We start from the raw sequence: 24,581 nt of genomic DNA on the forward strand, positions 1-24,581 counted from the left end.
TTCTCCACATAATTGTCTTCTGTGATGGCTTATGAGTTTAAACGCAAGTGTCAATGAAAATACACTGCTAAATTGGAACATAAAGTTACTGTATTCATGAAGACTGAGAATTTGTTACAAGTGCTCTACCAGTTTCCTTACCGAATCACTCTTTTTTAGTTTTTGTACAAAGTTTGATGCTTAGTTAGGAGTATTCAATAAAATTAAACAGTACTGCGAAAGCACCTATTTTTTTTGTTTTTGTTTTTATACTCAAACATCTTTGAGGTGTTTTGCTTTTTGGAAATAAGGTCAAGCAACAATCATTGATAAAGTTGACATTACCATGATGATCAAGCTCATTACCATAAAACAAGGAAATATTTTTTTAATTTTAAATACTTTTTGAGTATTATAGAAATAATGTAAAACTGAATCCTATGTAGCAAAAAAAAAAAAACTGCTGAGAAGAAAGTTAATAACTTTGCTGTTGCCATTAATGGGATTAGATTCTAACCAAAGTATTACTATATTGCTTAATAGAAATTAATCCAACTGCTTACTTGATCTTTGGTTTTTGATGAAGAAGAGTTTTAGTCTCTCTTTAAATGTATTTTCATTCATATAGAATTCGACTTGCACCCTGAAATATAAAAAGAAGGATTAGAAATGAATAAGGAAGACAATAATTATCATTTTTTCAAAATAACTTTCCCTTATCTGTTCTTTCTGTATGAGCAGTCGAACTTTTAATATTCAGCCAGAGGCTCACCCAGATTTGAATGACTTAACATTAAAAAAAAATGGAGTTAGATACATATATAATTTATCCCCTTTACATCCAGATCATTTTCATAATACTTGAACACTCTGCACTGGAAAAATTGGAAGCCTCTATGTTTTTAAATTTTCACTGCAAGATTACTTTCATGTCTGCATATTTGTAAGGAAGATTTCATTGATGTTCAGGTTAAATCTTCCACCTCCATTTAACTATTTCTGTAAAGTTGGCATTGTGATTTTATTTTTCTATCTTACTGGTGTATTTGTTAAGCACTCACGTCCGAGTGTTCACCTTTAATCAAATACTCTCACCCTAAACAAACCACTCTCTGAACCCCATTTTTTTTTGTCACAGTAAAATACTGAGACGTGAGAGCAAAATTATATTGCCATCATCCAACGTTGTACAGAAAACAGCTCCCCTTGCTATTTATGCTACTAAAACAACAGTGACTTTTCCTCTCTTCCTCACAATTTGCCCAGACCTCTTTCATATTTCTATCCCTCAGTTTATCCTGAGCACAACTCTTGCAACAGTGGTCAAACTACAAGGGAAAAGAATAGCATTGTGGAGTACGCTAATCATACAGAAAAACTTAAGCAATTCTGGAGTTGCACTGCCTATCCTAACATAAATGCAGCACTAGCTCCACCTTCACAGAAGTCCTTGCTACATTCAACTAATTGAACTTCTCTCACCAATCTTAATTATCCAGTAATTAATCCTCATTCACTTTACCCCAGCACTATTTTCTGTTCCTTTTTGAGAACACAGTACTTGGTTTGGGAACCACCATACTACTTCTAAAGGGACAGCATGAAAGTGAATAGGGAATTAAACTGCTACCTGTTCAAAGAGTGGTAGAAGTATTCTGTAGCTTAGAGGATTTTAAAATTCTGTGCAATGAAATGTTTGAAGTTAAGAGTAAATCCTATCATACACTAGCTTTCCTGCCCTACCTGGCTCTACTTCTTTTGAGATAAGATCTTTAAACATTTTGTAATAAAGGGAAGGAATGCATCTGTCTTTTTCTTTTTAAATTAAGAGTAGCCACAAGTGCATATTTAGTAGAGTTTGAGCTCATAGGGATGCTCAGAAATTTCCACCAACCTAGAAGAAAAGCCTATCAATTAAGAGCCTAATTTTGAGCTTTGATTGAGGTTAAACACAGAGTGAGTGTTACGCTGTTCAAGACAGCTGGAGGTATTGGCATTAGCAGAAGTATAGCTTAAATAATTGGTAATTAAGGAAAGTCAAGGAAACATGTCCAGTAGTTAATTACAAGGTGAGAAGGTTTGTGAGGGCCTGAGTTTTGCTTCAGTTCTTTTCACAGAATCACAGAATTGTAGGCATTGGAAGGGACCTATTAGGGCTGTAGAGTGCTACCCCCCTGATAAAGCAGGTTCCCTATAGTAGGTTGCCTAGGAAGACGTCCAGATGGATCTTAAATATCTCTGGAGAAGGAGACTCCACAGCCTCTCTGTGCAGCCAATTCCAGTGCTTTGTCACTCAAACAGTAAAGAAGTTGTTCCTTGTGTTTGCATGGAACACTTCCCAAGGTATTTACTGTCATTGCATTAGTGACAGCTTTAGAGGGAAACATTTCTTACATTTTGGCAGCTGCAACATGATAAATATATATACGTCATTTTCAAGGATATATTTCAGTAGGTAAACAAAGTGGCATAAGTCACTGAAGTGAGGGATGTTATTTAAAAGGAGCAAGTACAGTATTGGTGATCTTTTTTTACATGTTTTAAACTAATCCTAGATTTTAGGTAAGAAAATTACAGTCATCACTTACAATGAAAGAACAACATGTTAACAGAAAGCTGTGAATTAATGATACTGAGGAAAGAGGAGGTGGGAGCTAATCAGACTCCTATCACTGCTGCTAAGGACTGCTCTGATAGCCCTCTAGCAGCTGTCTGCTTCTGCCTCGCTGCCCTTAGCAACCAGTGCTCACAGCAGACTGGAATTCCACACTGCAGTCGTTTCCATGGCAAAATGTATTACAAATGCTGCTAACACCACTCCTATGGCTCAATTCTTCCTTCTTCCTCTGATTATTTTTGAAATTCACTAAAAACTATACTAGCCTTCTACATCTGCAGGAGATGCATTATCACACACGTGATCACCATACAATTCCATCATACCCTGGCTACTGGACAGAGAATAGCTCGCTTATTTAGTTTCTTATTTAATAAGAATAGCACAACTAACTGAAATGATTTACTTCACTTGAAAACGTAATGCTGGCTTTAGCATGTGCAGGTGGTTGGTTTTCTAAAGCTTCTGTTTAAAATTATATACTCTTAATAGTGGTTTTCTCTATTTGAAAATCAGGGAATGGTGATGTCAGTAGAATCTTTCAATCACATCTTAGAGTACCTAAAGTACAATTATATATTATACTCTGTTAATCCAGTCAAGATGTAATTTGAGTAGTACATTTTAATATAATATAAAATATAGTCACAAAAATACATCAAGGACACTAATGCAAATTCTTCTTTCTCAAGACTGTAAATCATTGGAACCAGTTCCTTAACTATGACTGCATTTTTGTCACTGCTATTTATATATGCAACTCTAACTCCTTAGTCATGTTTTACTGTAGTTACATTATCACTTTGCATCTTCAATTTTACATTTTTTCTCTTTTGTGTCAGAGAGTAGTAGCTGTGGCAGAAATAATTCCTGCAAAAATGAAAGTATGATTGGGATTTCTCACTATGTGCAAGCTAAGAGAAGAAAATTTTTATGTTCACTTTTTCCTGTTATTAGAATCAGGTTGGTCCAAGTGGAACCAAATTGAAGGAAACTATATCTATTAACTTAATCTGTTTTTATGGGAAGGGAAATTTCATGTTGTCTTTCCTGCAAGAAGCAGCTTGTCCTTTTTAATTGGGATTTTCAAATCCAATATGTGAAATTGTGTTAGATTTCAAAATTTAAATTTTATCAAATATGGTGTAGATAGCTGCTTCAAAATGAAGTCATTACAGTGCAAAACGGATTTTTTTTAATTCAGCTTTTAGAAAAAGTCTCATGTATTTTATGATGACTGTCTTGGGTAGATGCCCTCCTTTATGAAGTCTTTCAAGTTCAGACATAGTACTCTGATTTGTTTAGAGCTTCTCAGAGAATTCATCCTATTAACACAGTGTACTTTCTGGGCAAAAAAGTTAGCAAAAGTTAGATGGCAGATGCTTCTACAACTACAGCAATCTATTCATTCAATCTGAGGATACAGAGTCATGAAGCTTGCCTGGGTAAACAACATATGTTGCATGAAGGAATTAGAAATTATTGTTCTTAGAGTATTTTCTACTTTACTATTATAGTATTTTACTGCTAACTATTGAAAATAGAGAGTTTGAAGCTATTTCTCACTGCTTACAAAACTTCTGACTGCATAACATTTCCAATGAATTGCTACCTCAGTAAGATTGTCTCTTCTCATTTTCTCTCTCAAAATAAATAAATAGAGAGATAGATAAGTAAATAAAATCTTAGCAAGTACACTAAGTAGCTACATTTGTATCTACGACTCAGGCTCTATCATAAGCACCACCCCTGGCCATGCAGTGTGTTTCAAGAGTTGTTTATAGCCTTACATCTCTTCACATTCTTGCTCCTACTTCTTTGGTCCTCTGAGATCTCTCTTCTTCTTCGTGCTCAGTTGACAGTTTACATCTCATTCCAGTTCCTCCTCCTCTCTATTCCTCTATTCAAATTTTAATTTTTTTCTTATTTCTTAATGTATTGTCCTATACTCCAGTCCCTTGCAGAGTTCACCTTGTCCTGCCTTCCTTTACACTAGAGAAATTCATTTTTTTTTACATCTGAAAACATGGCTTCTTTCCTTTGCTGTAATTCTCTACATCGACCTTTGCTTTCAATATACCTTTCTTCTTTACACATTCATCACCTGGAAATGTAACTAAGAACTCTGTTTTCCTTCCTCCTAGACCTTTTCTGCTTTCCTTTGGAAACTACTTTTGGTGAAAGTGTCTCATTCTCTTATTTTTACTTCAGCTCTTTCTTCTGCAGAAGTAATTCATTCTCTCCCATAGCACCTGTCTTAGTTTCAGCTGAGACAGAATTGTTTGCTTCAGAGTGTCTGGTATGATACTGTTTTGATTCCAGGAGAAAAACGATGTTGATAATGCAGAGATATTTATAGTAGCCTGCTAAGAAGTGTTGTACAGAACCAAGGCCATTCACAGTGAAGGGCCGAAGGAGCTGAGAGGGAATAGAATTAGATGATTTAAACTGGGCAAAGGGATTTTCCATACCATATGACGTGAAGCAGAAGGAGTTTTGAGGGGGTGGAAATTCATCTCCTCTGCTGCTGGGAGGCAAGCTGGGCATTGACTGGGGGATGGTGTGTAATTGTCTGTGCATCTCGTTACATACATTCGTATATGCACATTTGTCATAATTGTTACCCTTTTTCCTTTCTCTATCTTAGTAAATAGTTTTATTTCAACCCACAAGTTCTACTGTTTTTCCTGATTCCCTTCTCCATCACACTGAGAATGGGGAGTGAGCAAACAACTGTGTGGAGATCAGCCACCTGCTGGGTTAAACCACAGCACCACCACTTCTAACTCTAACCACAGACATAATAGACCTTCTCTCCAGGTTTCCTTCTATGTCATTGTCAACAATGACATTGTGACCAGGTGTCATTAATTTAGTGTTACTTCTGACAATGTTTTCATTATCCATCTCCTCTTGTCATCATATTGTTTAGGTTAACAATAAATCTCAAAGTCATTCCTCTGCTTCTTAGTATACAAAAGCTTCAGCTGTGCCATGGGTATCTCTGTACCTCATTGAAATGTTATCATTTCATAACCTTAAGAGATCTCAATCTTTTGAGATGTTGGTCTTCCTTCTCCTCATGGATTATTTCATCAATTTTCAGCCTGCTTCCAGTGTTGCACATAGAGACAGCCCACAGATATTATAAACTTTGCAGAACTGTATAAGTGCCTACAGGTCTATTGGTGATACATAGCCCCTGAAAGACATTTTTTTTTTCAGGCCAATCAGAAACATAATGGCAAGCAGATAATATAACAATTTGAATGTTGTATGTTCAAAATAGGTGATGGCAGTGAGGGAGTTATAATATTGCTACTCCAACACTTAACATATGATGTTATTTTACAGCAGGCTTTATTCTGATAAGTTTGGATGCAGTTTTCATGCTCTCAATTTAACACATTTTTCTTACAGAGCTAGCAGTTAAGCACTATGAGGGACGCTGTCATGAATATTACTTAGACAGTGAAAGAAACAGGCATTCAGATAAAGAGGAGCCTTAACTTCTCCTAGTAGATTTTGTCATCTCAAGATGTAAGAATCTCAGACTCATTGCTCTCTTTAGATATGGCCACCTCTCTTATATACGAGAAACCAAGTCGTCTTTGTTGGCATAGCAGCTTTTTTTTTCCTTTATGGTTTTTGTTTCTGTAGCGGCCCAAGATTTAAAACACCAGAAGGCACTATGTTCGAAGCTGTCGTTTGCTAATATTAAGTCCAAAGTCCCTTCACTTTTTAAGAAAATGCTGAACAAACATTCTTCTTAAATTTGGTCCCTTGAAAGTTTAAAGTTAGCTTGTGAGTACCAGTGACATTCAAATCACAAATCACTTAAATTCCACTTCTTATCTGTAACAAAGACTCATCTGACTAATCTGTTACTGCTCTTCTTCAAGTTATGTTTTTCTTTCTTATCACACAAAACTGCATCTTTTCTAAAGCAGCAAGTAGGACAAAGCTGAGAACTGTTAGCACACGGTATCCTTGAAGACGAGATCATTTATCTTGGCTTTATTTTTACTTAAAAAGCAGGAAATTAAGGTTTAGCTATTTGAAAGTGGAGCAACAAGGAGAAGATAAAAAGAACAGATGGATATGTGAAGAAAAAAAAAAAAGAATCCAAAAAAAGGAACAAAAAGCTTGTGGGTGAATCCCAATCTGTCATTTTTAAGGCATCACATGACCAAGTGTAAAACATAATTTTAAATGTGACTTAGTAATGTGGTATCAGAAATCGATTGCCAGTTACCTATGCCAGACCCAGCGCCCAGTACCATCAGTGAAAAGATTCTCCCCACTTACAGTTGAGTAAAATAACCAAATGTAAAATAATCATACTGGACTTCCCTTATTGCTTCATGTATTTCATTAATATTTTTCCCCAAAAATGAAAGGCATTTTCTTCCCACTTTATTTGTACAAAATACTCCGTGCAAGTCTGGAGATACGTGTGAGTTTCAGAAGAACGTATTTATTGATTCTTCTCTAATAGAACTCCACAGCTCTTTATTGTTGACATCTGTCTTTCTTATTACTTCTGTGACTTTTCTGCTTTTGATATATATATTTTTTTATTATTATTATTATTATTATTAATTATTATTTTTTTAAACTACACTACATTAGACCTGCCTGCTGATTTTCCATTAAACCAGTAGCATTTTCAGGAAAAATGGATAGTATGTCAAGTCAGAAAAACAAACATTGAAGGTCTTCCTCTAAATGAAATGCTGGGGCTCAGTAAGTTAACCTACTTTTTTTATATAAGGCGTGGTACGCTATACAGAAGTGTTAGCTGTACTCCCCAAAAGGAAATATAACACCATGAGAAAAAATTGTCTTAAACTACCTACAGCAGTTGATGTTCATAGCAGAGCTTACATGATCTTTGTATTTTGTCTTACTCTCTGATTAACATTCCTTTACAAGAGAAGTTTCAGAAAATGAATTCTGAATTTTAAGGCAGAAACATCAGCATGTCATGTCAAAATCACAAGTTCCTGTTTTTCTTCTGAAAATTGTTTTGTTCAAGAAGGTAATTGTGCTTTAGATTAAGCAGAAAATCTAATGAATTTTTCCAAGCAAAATGCATTCATCAAGCTGAACAACAGTTTTTTTCGGTTTCATTTTTGGCTTTGTTTGGGCTTTCGGACCCAATTATAAAAAAAACTTCTGACATTTTGTTTTTGTACCCTTAAAGTTATTCCCTGCATAAAACTACAGTTACTGTGCAAGAGATTAAGCTGTCTTTTTTATCACATTGCCTTAGTAGGAAGTGATCTGTATTCTGTGTCCAACCTTTTGGGAGCTATGTTCTTCTCATACTTCTTTGCCCTAGCTTGGTTGTCTTAATTGCTTCCTAGATAACTGCAAGGAGATGATAATGAGTCTTAGCTGGTTAACAGCTTCCCACTGAGCCCTAAAGTAAAAACAGCATAAATAAGACCATCTTCACTGAAAATGCATAAGAAAGCCTTATGAGAAGCATCTGATAAACTGCAAGTCTCTGCAGTTTCAGAAAACAACACTGCATTTATCCTTCAAATGTGGAAATCTTCTGATTTCCCTTTTAAGTGTTAGGCTAAAAGTGAGTATATTTTGCACTTAAGATCCTACTTTTTTTTTTTTAGTTGGATACCAAATAGATGTCTCTAATCAATCTGAACTGTCTGATGCCTTTCTGACCTGATCTTTCTTTTTTTCCTCTCCTAAAATTGCTTCCTTCAAGATGAAAACTAGGCATAACTAAATTGCTTTATTTCTCATAAAATGACCATACTAATGATAATTGGAGGAGAAATGAAGCATGAAATATAGCATATTTCTTTAAAACAAATAGAAATCTGAGATGCAGATAACTAACCATAGGAAAAAAGCATTTGAATACATTGAAGATGCTTTTATATCCGCATAGATGGAGATTAATATTTTTAATGAACAATAGAAAAAACTTTGCAGATAAAACTCATTCCAGTCAGTGAAAGTTTGGCGCACACTTTGTAATTCACAATCGCTTATGCTGCAGGCACAATCCAGGCATAAACTATATTTTCGGATAACAGAGGAGTTCACTGTCAGATAGGTCATGGAAAACTAAACACTGAAATGGTTGAGATAATATAACCTTCAAATATTGAAATCTTTACCAAAATTAAACTGGTACTAATTTTAACCTCAAGTGACATTACATGTAGACTATAAATCACACTCATAGAATGGCGTGTGTTGAAAGCTCCAGTCCCTCCACCACAGACAGGTCCACCAACTTCCACATTTTATACTAGACCAGGCTGCCCAGGGCCCCATCCAATCTGGGCTTGAACACCTCCAGGGATGGGGCATCATCCACAACTTCTCTGGGCAGCCTGTTCCAGCACCTCACCACTCTCAGAGTAAAGAACTTTCCCCTGATATCCAACCTAAATCTTCCCTCCTTCAACTTAAAACCATTTCCCCTTGTCCTGCTATTGTCTACCCCCTCCTGTATATAGGCTCCCTTTACGTCTGAAAGGCTGCGACGAGGTCATCCCACAGCCTTCCCTTCTGCAGGCTGAAGATGTATGCACACTTGTGTATTCCTGTGATATATACACATTAGATTCCTTGATTGTTAACTCCTTGCATGTTTGCCTCAGGGGAGGGAAAAAAAAAAAAAATGTAGGGGAAAATAAAAGTAGAACGTTTCTTTGGTTTCTTCATCTTGGGAAATGGGAAAGGAGAAAAGTGCTCCATTTCACTTTGTTACCACCATTGCCACTTACTCTTCTTTCATCCCTAATCCCTGCAGTTCTCTCTTGCCACCCCCAGCTGTCAACACAGTTTGATTTATCACCTCCTAATCCTCTCCAAAAAAGGCTGAGTGTGGAGTAAGTGCCAGTGCTGCTCTCCAGGGCATTGAGTAGTAGACTCATTCACAAGAGTTTATACAGCACAAGGAAGATAGGGTGAATTTTATGCGAAGTGGAAAGTGAATTCATGTGTACATCTATGTAATGATGTAACATAAATAACAGGTAGGGCTGCTGAGCTAAGATAGTTATGTTCAGAAAAATGACATTTATTTAACAGATGCTATATAGTGCAATTGAATTTAAGTGTGACAGTCTAAACTGCTATTGCAATAGTAATCTGCAAAGGCCAAATGACAGGGCTGAGATTTCTCCAATTGTGAATTTAAGAAAAAAGAGAGAGAAACAATTGTTACATAGAAGACACAGACTACAATTAACACCAGAGAAAACTGTGGCTAATAGAAGCAGATGCTCAGGACTGTAATGTGGTTGATAGTTTGAGCCTCACATTATGTAAAGTAGCTGAGGAAACAGAGTAGGACCTTAATTCCCTTATTTCTGTAATTTGTAGAGCAGGGATTAGCAGCTCTGAAAGGGAAGAGTCTCAAGCATTGGCCTTTGTACTACGTATGTTGATGTACTACAGCCAGTTTGCTACAAAGAAAGGGCTGCTGACAGAGGCCTGACAGTGCAGAGCTGTCTGGGGGATGAGGGTATGCTTGGACTGCACATCCAAGTCTACTAGTATCAGTTCCAGCTATCTGAATCTGAAACCAGACAAGTGTATTCATAAATGAAAAATACATACATGTTTGCAGTTCAGGGTAACTCACAGAATCATTTAAAAAAACTGTGGCTTGTTTCAATGACTATATTGAACAAAATGGAGAGAATATAGAAATATATGTGAGAATGGGGTAAGTTCACTGAGGGAAGAATCAAGAAAGAGATCTACCGGAATGATCTTAGAACAAGACTCAGTGTGTTAACTTGCTCTGTTCTTATGCCTTTTCTCTTATCATTTACTACTCTCTGCTAAATAACTGACCAATCACACCAGTTTAATCTGCTATTAACAAACTAGGTAGTCTTTAATTTTAAAAGACAACTAGCTGAGCAGAGCCAAATATGACCAGTGTAAGATTAATATTATGAGAAATTGTATCTCTTGTTAATAGGGTTAAAAGCTCATAATGTTCAACGTCGGCTGCATGAATTCATAGCCAACTGAAACAACAGTATAATCTGCTAGCTTGCTAAAATAAAGCATGATATAGCTACCTATTCAAGTTTGTAGGGTTCTTAAAATCAAAATGGATTATTTTACATTCATAGTTACAACTGTGAAAGAAGTGCAAGTAAGAGGATGTATAACTATGGTATTCCCAGGAGAAGAGTTTTATGGGTTATCTTTTTTGCATTAAGTTAGTACTGGAGTAGTAATAGCTACCCACAGCGAAGAGCTGAACCCTCCCATCCTACTCTATCTACACAAATACATAGCTACTACATGAAGGCTGCTAAGCCACTGTGCTGTCTGGAGGGAAGCAGCTTTCTAGTTACGACTGTAAACTTGCTTTTTTCCTTCAGTAGTTCTATTTTCATCTTTGTCTTCAAACGCTATAAGTGCTTCTTAAGTATCGGTCTTTTGCATGCCTTCAGGATTAGGAGGTAGTTCAGTATGCTGAACTCTTCATTGTTTGATCTATATTTGATCAGGACACTCTAGTCCTGTGTTCCATCTACTTGCTGCAAATTGCTTGACTTCTGACGCATTCCTCTTGAAATGGGAGTCATACGCTCTTCTGTTTCCCTAAAGGGCTTTTCTACAATGGTTTGTCCTAGATTCAAGGTCTCTGGATTTCATACCAATATAATTAATAATAAAAATACAAGGCAAATGTATATGAAATTTCAAAAGCAGATTTTTATATATCCCAGTGCTTTCCTTTATTTTCTTATTCTTCTCTTTATGAATTCCTAAGAATGCTTTGTTTTAAAAAAAAAATAATATATATATATATATAATATATATACACACAATAGTCACAAAGATGCTATTATATACTATAATTACTCAAGTTGGAGAAAGTTTTACTATCTTTAAAAAAAAAAACGGGATAATTCTCAGCTTGGAGTGATTTTAGTTTCTTTAGAATTGCATAAGCCACATCCACAATGGTAGATAACAAATTGTCTGTAACCAGAAAACTGGAATTGTAACCAGGCATAAAGTTGTAACCACAACGTTAGAGTGAAAAGTAAAGATTAAAAAATGGCAACTAAATAAAATCATGGCAAAAAGCTAACAAAACAAGAACAAAAATGTTTACAGCATATGTTAGGATTGATAAAAATACAAGTACCAGTTAGAATGTTGATGGGAGATGAAAAAGAACAAATGGCATCCATGCCAAGACCTTCAAGTTGGATTTAGGCTAGGAACAATCTAAGAGCAGAGCAAATGACAGATATAAATAGAATATGAGCTGTAGCACTCTGCTCCATTATGAGATAATTGGAAGAGATAGATAAGGGGGAAGTCTGAAGTGAACATCATGTACTTAATTTTTTATAAGTCATTTAGAAAGGTTCTATGGAGACTGATGCTGCAAGTAAAAATAATAATAATAATATATATAAGAAAAAGTAAGCAACCCAAAAAGGTTGCTGTAATACAAAGTGAGATCCTGTCCTCACAGAAGACATTTCTTTCAGGAGATGTACAATAGAATGTACAAAAGAATGTACAATAGCAATGCCATTATGGCCAAAGAAGCATAGAAATATACCATCATTTTTATTTTTTTAATAATTTTTTTTTTAATACAAGTAGATTAGGTTGAAAATCAAAGATGAAAGAAAAAACTGAGTAGGAACATGCAGTCCTTTGTCATAAAAGAATATGTATTCTACCTGTAGCTAGAACTGAGAGAATCCTAATAGAATAAGCCAGGTAACTTCTTACAGATGTACAAAAGCAGAGGATTTTTGCACTTATAAAGCAGAAACAGCCTAACCAAGATAGAATTAATCATCATTGGCCTTGAACCCAGATAATAAACACACTAAAGTAATCAGTAATGCTGAATAAGTATTTCAACACTTATGCACACAGTCAGTTGCAATGCAAAGAAATAATACATCCGTATATTTCAATTTTCTTTGTGTGGTGTGACATGGTATTTTATAGACAGAAGTGTGTTCATCAGCATTAGTTGACAAGAGTGATTGCTGTACATGTGGCCACAGAAGTGATAAAAGTGTTTAGTAGTCTAACCGGATAGACACAAACTTCAGGTGTAGAGTGAGCCACTTTGGCTCTGAGGAGGGAAAACAGTAGAAACAGGCTGTCAGAATATTGCATATTCCTATACATATATACATACGTGTACCAGGTACTCAGATAAATGAAGCTGCACAACACGAAGTTGCTAATGATTTACTCTTATTCTTCTGTTTTCTATTATGGTTTTTCTATTGCTTCAGTTGCAACCTAACACGCAAGTGATAATTTTAAACACATTTTTGTCTGCTCTGTCAATTGTGTATAAGTATATACTTATCAGCAAGTGAAGTACTTGGTATGCTTGGTATGAGAACTGACGAAATAAAAGACTGCCAAATAAATACTTTGAATACTCATACCCAAGAAAAGGCAAAACATCAGTTATTCGGTTAATCTGAATAAAGTTTTCTTTGGGCCTTGATCTGGAAATGCTTTCTAGATTGTTTCTGTGGTTTGTTTTGGTTTGCTTTTTTTTATTTTTAAAAACAAGAACATTAAGGATTCCAATAGATGAGGATATCACTTTGCTTCGTATTGAGAAAAAAATAGGAAAAAAATAGTCTTTCCTATTAAGAATTTATTACTAAATATATAAAAGAAGATAAAGATTTAATGACTTCATTTGTTACAATAAACATTTGTCTTAGCTGAAGAAGTATTGAAAGGGGAACTGGGAATGAAAAAGTAAAAAATTCAACAATTACTTTTACAAAGACCCTCATTCCCTTCACTTGCATGCAAGTGAAATCCTGCACCACATAATGAGTTAATGAGACTATTACTACTTACTGTCACTGTAGGCTAATATTCCATCCCAGTATCTCATAAGGCATAGAGCAGTTGTCACAAATCTGTGATTTGTGTTTACATCTAACAAGGAAATTGGTCTATATTGATAACTTTTCAGTCTCTACTGCATGCTTCTTTTTTTTTTTTTCCCCACAAGAAGAGTGTTTATTTATTTATATACTTTAAGGAATTACAGTGATTCACGAACTCTGAACACATAATAGAACAAATGAATGTCACTAGTATCTTAGATGTCACCTGTCTGATACTGTTCTTCACAGCCAACAAGGTACAGTGTAATTATGGATTTAATATAAATCTCATTCTCCTTGCAGCGAGCTATTACAGTTCCTGATTAACCATAAGGTATGACTTTTAATTGGCTTTTTCTTAGACTCAGCAAACTTTAAAATACATTTTCACAATATTTTAGCAGTTCATTCTATGTTTTTTATTCAAGTTAAATAGCACTTTCACAACGTAGTGTGATGATTAAGCACTTCAGCGTAAAAGCTCATCAGTAGATTACCTGGTAGAATTCTGTGCCCAGTATTTTATTTTTTATATAATCTCAAACTTCCATGATGTGCTTATGTGTTTTTACAAAATGAGTTAGCAGGTGCCTTTGGAAAACTGGCTTGTTCAATGTAAACTAACTTTTCTTCAAATATGACCTCCCAAATGAAGGCAGATACTTCAGAGTTCGGTGGCTTTAGTGAGGGTCAAATTACCTAAGATTTTTTCAGCTAACTGTATTGCTGAGAAGGGTTTGAATAGGTGTTGTTCCATCATCTTGTTCTCATGCTTTATATAGATCTTAAGGCAGAGCGGTTAGTAATAGGTGGAATACCTGCATAAAATGGACAGAGGTATGTGTTTATGGATCAACTGTATTAACATAAGGAGGTCTGATAATGAATTGTCAAATATCAAGGATAATACAAGGCATAGTAGTACTTTCAACTCTTTCTTCTTTCCAGATGAACATTTCTGTCCCTGTAAAGTGGCACTGCCATTCCTAGAAAGGAAAGGAATTTCTAAATCCACAAGTCACCGTAGCCTAAGGAGAAGTAGCAGCAGACTATTAGACAACTCCAGCTCTCCAACATCTCCACTCCACAAGTCTCAGATTAGCCCATGGTGCATGTGACAAGGCTGGCTCACAAAAATTACTTCTCTACCATTTCTCAGACATCCCTACTGATATCCTCAGAGACACTTTACTCTGAAGCATTTCTAGTGGCCCAACTCATTCTTTCTAACATGCAGTGCCATGCCAAAGTTGCACTAAAACAGTTTGAATGACCAGCTGAATTGGTTAAATGATACAAAAATCACATTGCTCAAGTTTTCATAAATAGCTAATTGCTACAATTTGTTGTATTAAACGAATTTATAATACCAGCATTCATCTTACTTTGTGAGGTTTTTTGTTTTGTGTTTTTTTTTTTCTTCAGACTATAATCTGTAAATTGCCAAATTAGAGGAAAAAATGGGAAGCAAAAACTAACCAGGCCCTTAAAATCCAGTCCACTTTAAATGTACGGGGGTTTTTTGTGAGATTAGCTACGTTGTAATTTTCATGCAATCTGTGGTCTGTTTGAGTACAAAAACTAAATGATTACTTGGATTACTCTCTGAATAGATTTTGAAAATGAATTCCTCAGTACCAGTGAGATACTGGATATCTAAATTCTCTTTTGAGATAAGTCTCCATTGGGATCCTCCTCGTTGGGTCAAAAATCCACTTAGATTTTTACAGTCTTTATGAAAAATGGTCAGTTAATTAATGTTTGTATACTATAAAATACTTTGCTACACTTTGTGTGTCTGTATTGTCTTTTTTTTTTTAAGGACTACTGAGAGAACAAAACAGTAATTAAAAACCAGGTAGTAACTACAAAAACACCTTTTAAATAACAGTTCATATATCAGATTAATTTGTATGGCAACTGTTGAGTCATGGGCTGAAACACTGATTGAGCACCTGGGGAAAGGACTGGGTCAGTCCCAGTGTCCCAGGAGCACAGGTGAAGGCAATTCAGGTGTGTGACCGGAAGGGGTGGAGCCTGGCTGCACCTCTCTTAGACCTCATTTAAGGGCTGACTGCTACTAGGGAAAGATCTCTTTCTGGAGATCCCTCCCTTCTGGAGTTTTCGTCCTGAGCCTGGATCTTGAGAGATGGGTGAGCGAGCGCTTTCTCTTTTTACCCTTCTATCATGCTAGTCCCTTTGTCAGTACATCTCCTGTATCACCATTCTGCTGTGCTGATCTGTCTGATTCTTACACCACTAATCAAATACAAAATTGTTGTATGCCGTGGAAACAGAGCTTGCTTACATTTCAAAAGAGTACATTCAGTTAAATTTAGTGGCTAGTGTTCATACCATCCTTGCTAGAGCTGGCTGCGCTTGACAGGTAGAATTGCAGGGCAGTAGTAATAAGTAACCAGTGCCCTTATTTCATTTCAATGTGAGTATGGGAAACCAAATCCCTTCTGGAGCCAGGGAATGTTGTGCATTAACAGATGCTGTCATATAAGGAACAACTATAATACAGTGTTCCATTCTCAACTCAGCTTAACGTTTTTCCTATTTGTTTCAAATTTGGTTTAACACTGCTTTTATCTGTGCTGAAGTCTTTTGTAGTTACATGGGGAAGAAAAAAACAAAGTGAGGAAAACATTAAAACCCCCTAGAACAACTATGGCTATTTAGAGTAATAGAGAGGCTGTTTGATAATATTTACTCCTTATTAAATATCTCAACAATCACTGTATTTTGAAGGAGCTCTGTAACTTAAAGATACTTGAAATACAAGTATATAACACTGTAAAAAGCTAAAGCACAAACTCTTTTCTTTGCAGAAAGCACTTTGACTCAAAATACAGTATCTAGGAGACAGGGAAAGACTTTCCTGGCAGAGCTAATCAATAGCTAGGACTGCTGCTCAAATCTTGTAAATTGTTCCTACCAGGCATATGATTCTTGTCCAGCTGTTACATTTCCAGTAACTAATGGCTAAAGATAGCAGATCCTGTCTGAGAGTTAGACTAAGTATTTTTCTTGTTCTTAACTCAGTAGATAACTTGTCTAGCACTGACTAGTTATAACCTAATGCCTTCCTCCTCATCTACCCCGGCTTGATACTCAGCAAAGTCGAGCACAATGATATGAGACTCAGCAATTGGATTTCCACCGCAAATCTACAGCGCTGCCTCACAGACATCTCTATATGTGGAGACAGAATTTGTCCCTCAAGGGATACTTGTCAGTAAATAATAATATCACTGTTTTTATCTCTTAATGAGTGTTTCTGTTTGCTGATACTTCCCACCGGGAAGTTAACTGATAACATAATTAGTAGATGACTGTGTGGAGGAGGCTGGAATCTTTAACAGCAGTTTTAAGGCATTCTGTACCAAATCTTCTGTGCTGCAGAACTTTTACTGTGGTTGAATGATATTCTCTCCAATGACACAGAGTTGAAGAGGCCATGATGTACAGGTCTCTTGGAAGGGCTGAACTTACTCGTTTACTTGGGGGGGGTGGGGGGGAAGGGGAATATGAGGAATCCAAATTTAAAGGATTTAATGGACTAGAACAAGTCATTGGATAGATTGCACATACCATAACCTTCAATTCAAAAGAATACCTTTACTAGTCTACAAATTTCTAGTCTAGAAATTTGATGTATAGCACTAAAATTTTTAGAAAAAAATCTTCATAGTAAGTGTTTTGAAGCTTCAGACACTTGGGATGCTCCACATGACTTACAGGAAAAAAGGAGGTAATAGAAACCAATGCTACCATTTGTTATAAAAGAATCATTCTGAGAGTAATCACAGTGCAACACAGAAATTTACTGTTATTCTATCATAGCCAATGATTACGATTTATAATAATCATAAAATTAACAGAGAGAACATTTCGGAAGGAACTGATCAGTTCCCCACGGAATACTGTAGTGTCTGCCAGATGTAAAGTAGCATGGATAAAGGTTCTAGATGGAAAAATAAGAGCTTTTGAGTATTAAGTGTATAATTAAGTAAGTAATAATTGAAGTACCAAGTGCATTTACAAACTTGACCATGTTTGTTGTGTCAGGAGAAGAAAATAAAAATTACAAAAATTAAAAAAATAAAAACACTTAAAGAGTTTTGAAGCTGAGTTACTTAAACTTTTTCTGCACCAGAAAACTTCTGCAGATGTTCATCACTGAGGTCTTTCTAGGACAAGTATGGATATAACACGGAACTGTTTCTCTTATCTTATCTTTTCCCCAATTCCAATTTGTGCTAGATGAAGTGGACTATAGAAACAACACACTCTTGTTTCTGCTGTTTTTGTAAGAATGATGCTACAACACACATAATCTGACCCTTCACATTTTGTGAAGTATTGCTTCCTCTTCATCTCTTCCACATAAACAAGTGCATTCCTCCTTTTACGTGTAAAATTAACTAAAAAAGGGACTTAATCCAACAATTGGTTTAGAAGCAAAGTGAGTTTTGAAATACGAGTTTATTTATGAAAATTGTGCTCCTAAACCTGCTACCTGAAGTATAAATACAGACCCCTAAGTGTGGCTGTTGCAGTGGTTTTGAAATGTTAGTATTTTTCTTTATTTCTTAATTATTAGTAGTTATTTTATACAGTAACAGATGATTTGGTATATATACATGCTGCAGTTTTTTTCAGGTTTTTGGGCAATTCAAACTTTCCAAATACCACTGTGCAGAGTCTCATCACAGTTACCATGAAAGTATTTACTTTCCTAGTCAATTAGACCATTAGAATCTTAAGTGGTTTCAGTCAAAATCAAGCTTTGGAAACAGAATTTAAGATTCTAAACTGCTGAATTTGCTTTGAAAAATTACTTATTGCCAAATATATCTGGATTTGTTTTTATTTGCTTAAGATCTTTTACTCTGTAATCTGTGTTAAATGGAAGAACTCAATACATTTTCCAAAATGAAGAGGTCAAATTAAGTATACCTTGAAGGAAATAGGGGGTTTATTTTGAAGAAATCATAATAGAATCTTCTGAGGAGATGGAGAATTTTCGTGTGATTTGAATCTAGGTTCAGATATCTTAAGTCACTTGATTCAGAAATGGGTGGGCTTTTTACCCCTTTTAGTTGAATAATCTCAGGTGACTTCCAAAAAGTAAGACAAAGGAGGGCTCTACTCCGTAGTACACTGTGCCTTCTGAGATTTACAAGAGGAGCTGTTCCTTGAAAGTAATGAGTCAAGTGACAGCAACATAGAGTTCTCCAAGTGGTGCGTGGAAGTGCTGCAATGTCTGGATCTCTTTCCAGATAGGTGGTAATGTTGATTTGAGTAGTAAGCAGATTAGAAAGGAAATCTGGTTTTAATTTAATCCATTCAGTAGCCAATATAACAAAGCTAACACTTGCCTGCGTGGTTTTATTATTTAAGTATGTACTATAGCAAAATGACTCAAATCTTCATCCTTGGTATAGGAGCAGTATTTGAAATGTGTTCCCAGTACCAGCTAATGTATCTTCTTACTTATGTACAGAAAAGAAAAATGCAGAACTGAGAAATGTGAATTTTTTTCTGACTGTGAAATTGTAAACACTTAGTGGAACAGCATATGGAAATTATGAAATCTGATGCTTTGAGAGTGTGAGTTACAAAATGCATCAAGGTTCAGTGTTCTCTTTTATTTACTCTTTTGGTATGTGATTTTGAAGTGGCATAGTCACAGTGATTCTTTCTGAGTATTTTACTTCTCTATGTAACTTGGAAATCCAACAGGCAGTAAAATTTAATCGTAATATAAAATATGTTTTTGATTATACACTCTTGTGTGTAGGATTGCAGTTCAAATGACAGACTGTATTAATTCAATGCTCTAATGTGTACCCTGTGGTCTCTTCATTAATATTGCTAGAAATATTCAGCATTGATAAAATTTACATTGGTATACAAGGACCAAAGAAAATCCAACATTCTGCTTAATCTTGCAGAAACCCAGAGGGATTTGAAGTATAAAAGATAGTGAAAACAAAACGTTACATTTTTGAGGTCAACAGAATCTCCTGCTGCACATTTTTAAAACATCCATGCATTTTTTCCTTTTCTGTCTCTAAAAATATTGTGGGAAAGGAATTACAACAATAAAGGTGTTTAACACACTTATTGCCTTCAATTTAAGGCTATACTGTATGTTTGAGGGAGGAAGACACCAAGTATGAATGTGTCTGCTAGTTATACTTGGACCTCCCTGTAGCAGAGCTGCCATATATATGTAAAATGAATGTGTGACTGTGCAGGAAACACAGGCAACTTAAAAAAAAAAAAAAAATTAGCAGCAGAAATAGGAAAAGCAGTGTGTAATGTTCAAGGGTAGGCATTATTTCCACCATAAAATGACAATGATCCATTCTGGGTACATCTTTAGCAGTAAGACAATGGGCCCAGGCACTGATACTGACATGAAATGACAAAGAATGCCCTATATACACACTGTGCAGGATATTTCCTTGGACATTCTAAATGCCAGACTCCTCCTGGACACTGCTCAAACTGCGTTGGCTACCTGGTGATAGCCACAAGCATGCAGCAGAAATCTAAATAGGTCACTAGTGTAAGCAATCACACTTCAGTGGTGGGTAACATTCCTGACTCTACATGTTACTTAAACACTGAACTTATGACTGACCTTATTAAGAAAGCACTCATACAAACAAAATGTAAATGCTTTTTTTTATTATTATTATTTTTAACTTGGAATTTTAGCTTCTAGTCATCTGGTTTGGCTTTTTTTGAAGTATATAGTGAGTATATATGTACACAGGTAAATGAAACAATATATTTTCTATTTTCCAAACAGCTTTTTTGAAAGTTGACGTGGAAGCCTGAAGTTAATATCTTTTCCAGTTCTTTGAAGCAAATTATTTGCCAGATTTAAACCACATCAGGTCTTCACTGTGATTCTATGATTCACTTAATAGGATATTTTCTACTTTTGTTTTTGATGCTCTTCAACTCAGCTGGTAAGATTGAGAATTGATTATCAGTAGGCTTATGAAAGCTGAAACTTACTGTTACAGTTGTGCTTCAGTGAAATCTTACTGAACTGATGGGTAAATGGCTGCTGCCAAGTTAATCCCTGAGTTATCCCTTTACTCCTGCTCCCTTCCCAGGCAGCCAGACTGTATGATGATGGTAAAGAAAAACATCTAAGAATATCCAATAAATCAAAGAATTTACTTCAGTTTCAGTTATTTTCAATAGTGAAGGCAAAACTTCACCAAGGGATATTAGTGATATTTACATAATTAGTGATAAAGTCAGTTATTCAATCTTATCACCCCCAGTCCAGTGGCCGGGTCATTTACAAGGCCAGAACAATGAAGGCACCTGCTGCAGAAATACTTGTGTGGCACCTGTGTACTTCAGCCACTGGGCTGGTCTTTCACCTGCTCTCCTGTCTGGGCATATGTGAAAAGCTTCCAAAGTATTTAGATATTTTACACAGCTACAGGATTGTGAGTGCTTCTACTTAAAAAATAAATAAAAGTACACAGAAAGATCTGAATAATTTTTTTTTCCATATGAAATGTGAATAGCCAAATGGGGACTGAAGCTTTACTGTAAGAGCAATCCTAGTGAGAAAAAGAAGTCTATCTGCAGACAGGGACGGATGTAACAATAATTTTCCCTAATCAGAGTCTCATTACTTCCAGCTAAGAACTTTGTGCATGCATTTTATAAGCAAATAGAATTATTTAAAATAAATATCTGATCAAATTCTCCCCTTAAAAGGAATGAGCCTAAAACAGCAAATGAAGAGTTCAGGTGTAGCAGGCCTAAGGTTTACCTATCACAGGTGGAAACCATTGATATCAATCTGTGCACAGGAGTCAAAAGCAATTATAAGTATGAAGTTGCAGTGAATTGGAAACATGCAAAAAACTATTTCCAAGATCTTGACCAATGGCTAGTAACCTCTGAACCTGGGCCATATTAATCACACACCTTTGTGCAGCCATGCTATAAGGCTACTTCAGCTGTATTCTAGTTTTCAGGTGTTCTAGTCATAGTTAATGTCTATTCAGTTGAAGAGGGTGTAAAGCACAACCTTTAGCAATATCTGTATTATGTGTTAATTAGAAGAGAATACAAGAAATGTGCTTCACCAAAAAAGAAACCTGGATCACTTATATAAGGTCACAAAGAAAAAAAAAAAAAGAAAATGTCATACTTATGTAATATCAATTCTGTGGCAAACCATTTCAAACTTTCTAAAAGTCTATAGCCTCTTTAAGTATCTCCTGAAAGTGTCTACTATTAAAAATATATGACAATATTTTTATACAGAGTATGCTTTTGGTACACTGGATAATAACAAAATACCAGCAGTGGGATTGTAGTAATATTTCAGTATTAAGTGATCTCCTCTACTAGAGAACAAACAGGAAAACAATCTCAATATGATCATATTGTAAGGTGGGCAAATAAAAACTCAGATTTTTTTTCTTTTTTTAAGAGTGGACTTTGTTCAGATAACAGAAAGCAAGTATCTAGAGACTGCTATGGTAACTTGCAGCACCGGAGGAGAAGAGTGCTGCTATGACAGCCTCATGCAAAGCAGAGCCAACTGCACAGCCTTCCCACCATGCTGCAGCTGTGTCCAGCCCTAACAGAGGGCAATAGCTGAAGTTCTGGAAAGCCACTTCTGCTCTTTTCAGTTCTGGGTTCATAATTTATATTTCAGATGTGACTAGAGATACTTATTTCATTCCTGGATGTTAACTAAATAATTAAAAGAGCTATTCATACTCCACTAGTCCATGGGTGTAGTTTTCCAATAATAATCATGCTATGTAATGTTGTTTTACTCTAGTTCTGCTATCAGTATTTTCCAAGGATTTATATAGATATATCATTAAGCAGACTTAGACTTGCAGTAGGAATTTCCACGCTATGGTTTATAGTTTCTTATACACCATTTCCAGTGTGAGACCAGCCCATGCTTGCTCCATAGGAGGTAACGTTATGAAGTTTAGGAAAGCAAGTCAAACACAAGTTTGAACTAGAGATGGCAGAAGTTTTAACCCACAGAGCGGTCCAAAGAGTGGCACAGAGAGTATTTTATTTTTGTTAGCCATCATGATCCTAGCTAAATAAACAAACAGTTAATGAAGAAACGTTGTGGGCTTGCTTCCTATTCCAGTCAAAAATAAAAAGGAGCTATATTATCTACTTTTTCTAAAGTCCTCAAAGAATGCTGTCATCATAAAACTATGTGCACAGAATACACTTCAGTTTAATTACTATTTAAAATACACAAGCATGCTTTGATAAATGCAGTAACTCTCCCTTGCACTGAACTAATACAGCATACAATGCCATCATTTCCAACTACCACATTTTCGTGACTATCTTAAGACATCGTTCACCATTTCATAACTGTCTGGATAAATGGAATTTGTTTAATTACTTCATTGTGTACTGCATTGTCATAAAGAAAATAACAAATTTTGCATTTATGTGAACTTGTGAGCAATGAGAGGATTTTTTTTATTATTTATTTAGAAAAGCAGCTGAAATTGCAAGAGTAGATCAGCATTAAAATCAAAGTTTCTGGCTGCTGAGTTCAAGCATGACTCATTCTGGCAATATAACCGTATTGAATTAAAATGAGTTCAACATAGCATTACAGACAAGCAGGCTTTTCTGCCATTTAACCATAGGGAATTAATGCTGCAAGGCAGATCTCACACGGTTCTGCAGGCGCTGTGAGTGAATCGCTCGCTGGCACGGCAGGTCGCACGGTCACATAGCGGCACCGCGGTGCCGGTGAGCACCAACGCTACTTAGCGCTTGGAAACGAAGCACGCCTTGGTGCGCCATCGGTTTGTTTTCTTCTAAGTCACGATATGACTCGCCTAACAATTAAAGCTGCCGACAAGCCTCGAAACGATTCACAACCAGATGAAGGCAATGGCCATCCCAGCCTGAATCGCAGCGCGGAAAGAGAACGGCGGGCGGGAGCCGCGTGCCGGACAATAACGCCGCTCCCGGGGCAGCCGAAGCGCGGCTCGGCGCGGTGCCCCGGGCCGGTCCCGCACCCCGCCCGCTCCTCCGGCCCCGTTTCTTCCCCTGGAAAGTTTGCCCGGGCGTGGAGCCCCGAGAGCAGGGCCGCGCCTCGCCGCCCCCCGCCGGCCCGGCCCTCCGTCTCTCCGCCGCGCCGCTCACCTGTCGTCGCTCTGCCAGCCCTGGTCACCCAGCAGCAGGTCTCGAAAGCGGTACCGCGGCGGCAGCGGGGGGACCTCGCTGTCCAAGTCCACCATCCTGCCCGGAGAAGGCGGACCGACCCGCGGAGCGCCGATCGCTCCCGGACGCCGGTCCGCGGCTCCGGAGACGGAGCGGCGCGGCACGACGGCGGTGCCGGATCGGGGCCGGCCGTCCCCGGATGCCCGAGGCTGTCGCCGCGCCCCGCACGCGCCGCGGGGCCGTTAACGGCCGCCGGGTTGAAAGTTCCGCCTCGCGCGGCGGGGCGGACAGGTGGCGGCGGGCGGCGGCGGCGCGCGCCCACCCACAACGCGCGAGCGCGCGCGCACCGCCCGCCCGCCGCGGTTGACAACAAAGAGCGGTCCAGCGCCATGCAAATGTTGTTCGGAGCCGCCGCGGACCGGCCAGCCAATAGGGCGGGCGTTCGTTAGCGTGCTCCGGTGACGGTGCGGGAACCTCTGCCTGCCGGCCAATAGAAGGGCCGTCGGCGGCGTGCCGAGCTGGGGGCTGCTCGCCCCCGGGACGCAGGAGACGCCGCGCCGCACCTGTGCCCGGCCCGCCTTCATGCCCCGGGCGTTGCTCGGCACCTGCACCGACAGCTGCCGCGTTCGGTACCACCTGAGGCTGCCTCAGAAATACCTTTCCATAGGCCCCAGACATCGAAATAAAGATTGTTTGATCTCTGGGTGTTTTGCTACGATAGGTCGTTCTTTCTGTTATTTTGTTCTTTTTTCACGTGCTCATCTTTAAGGATCTTCTCTGCAGACTCCACGTTGCTGACGGCCTGCTTGGTTCTGCCATAGCTTTGTCTCCTGCTCCTCTTTGTTCTAGCAGGCACACTT

At 37.4% G+C, this 24,581-nt stretch overlaps 1 protein-coding gene across 1 annotated transcript in view; it reads right to left on the bottom strand.

Moving 5' to 3' along the window:
* The window catches only part of KCNT2 (potassium sodium-activated channel subfamily T member 2), a 123,230-nt gene extending 99,301 nt beyond the window's left edge, over positions 1–23,929 (bottom strand). The window contains exons 1-2 of the mRNA XM_085231521.1: positions 23,704–23,929; positions 543–622 (exon numbers count right to left, since the gene is read on the bottom strand). Coding sequence (XP_085087647.1) covers positions 543–622; positions 23,704–23,798 — 175 coding nt within the window. The 5' untranslated portion in view covers positions 23,799–23,929. The remainder of the gene's footprint in view (positions 1–542; positions 623–23,703) is intronic.
* Between the last annotated feature and the right edge of the window lie 652 nt (positions 23,930–24,581).

The sequence above is a fragment of the Meleagris gallopavo genome, chromosome 10, assembly GCF_905368555.1.
Source record: "Meleagris gallopavo chromosome 10, MGAL_WU_HG_1.1, whole genome shotgun sequence".
In the NCBI taxonomy this organism is placed as follows: domain Eukaryota; kingdom Metazoa; phylum Chordata; class Aves; order Galliformes; family Phasianidae; genus Meleagris; species Meleagris gallopavo.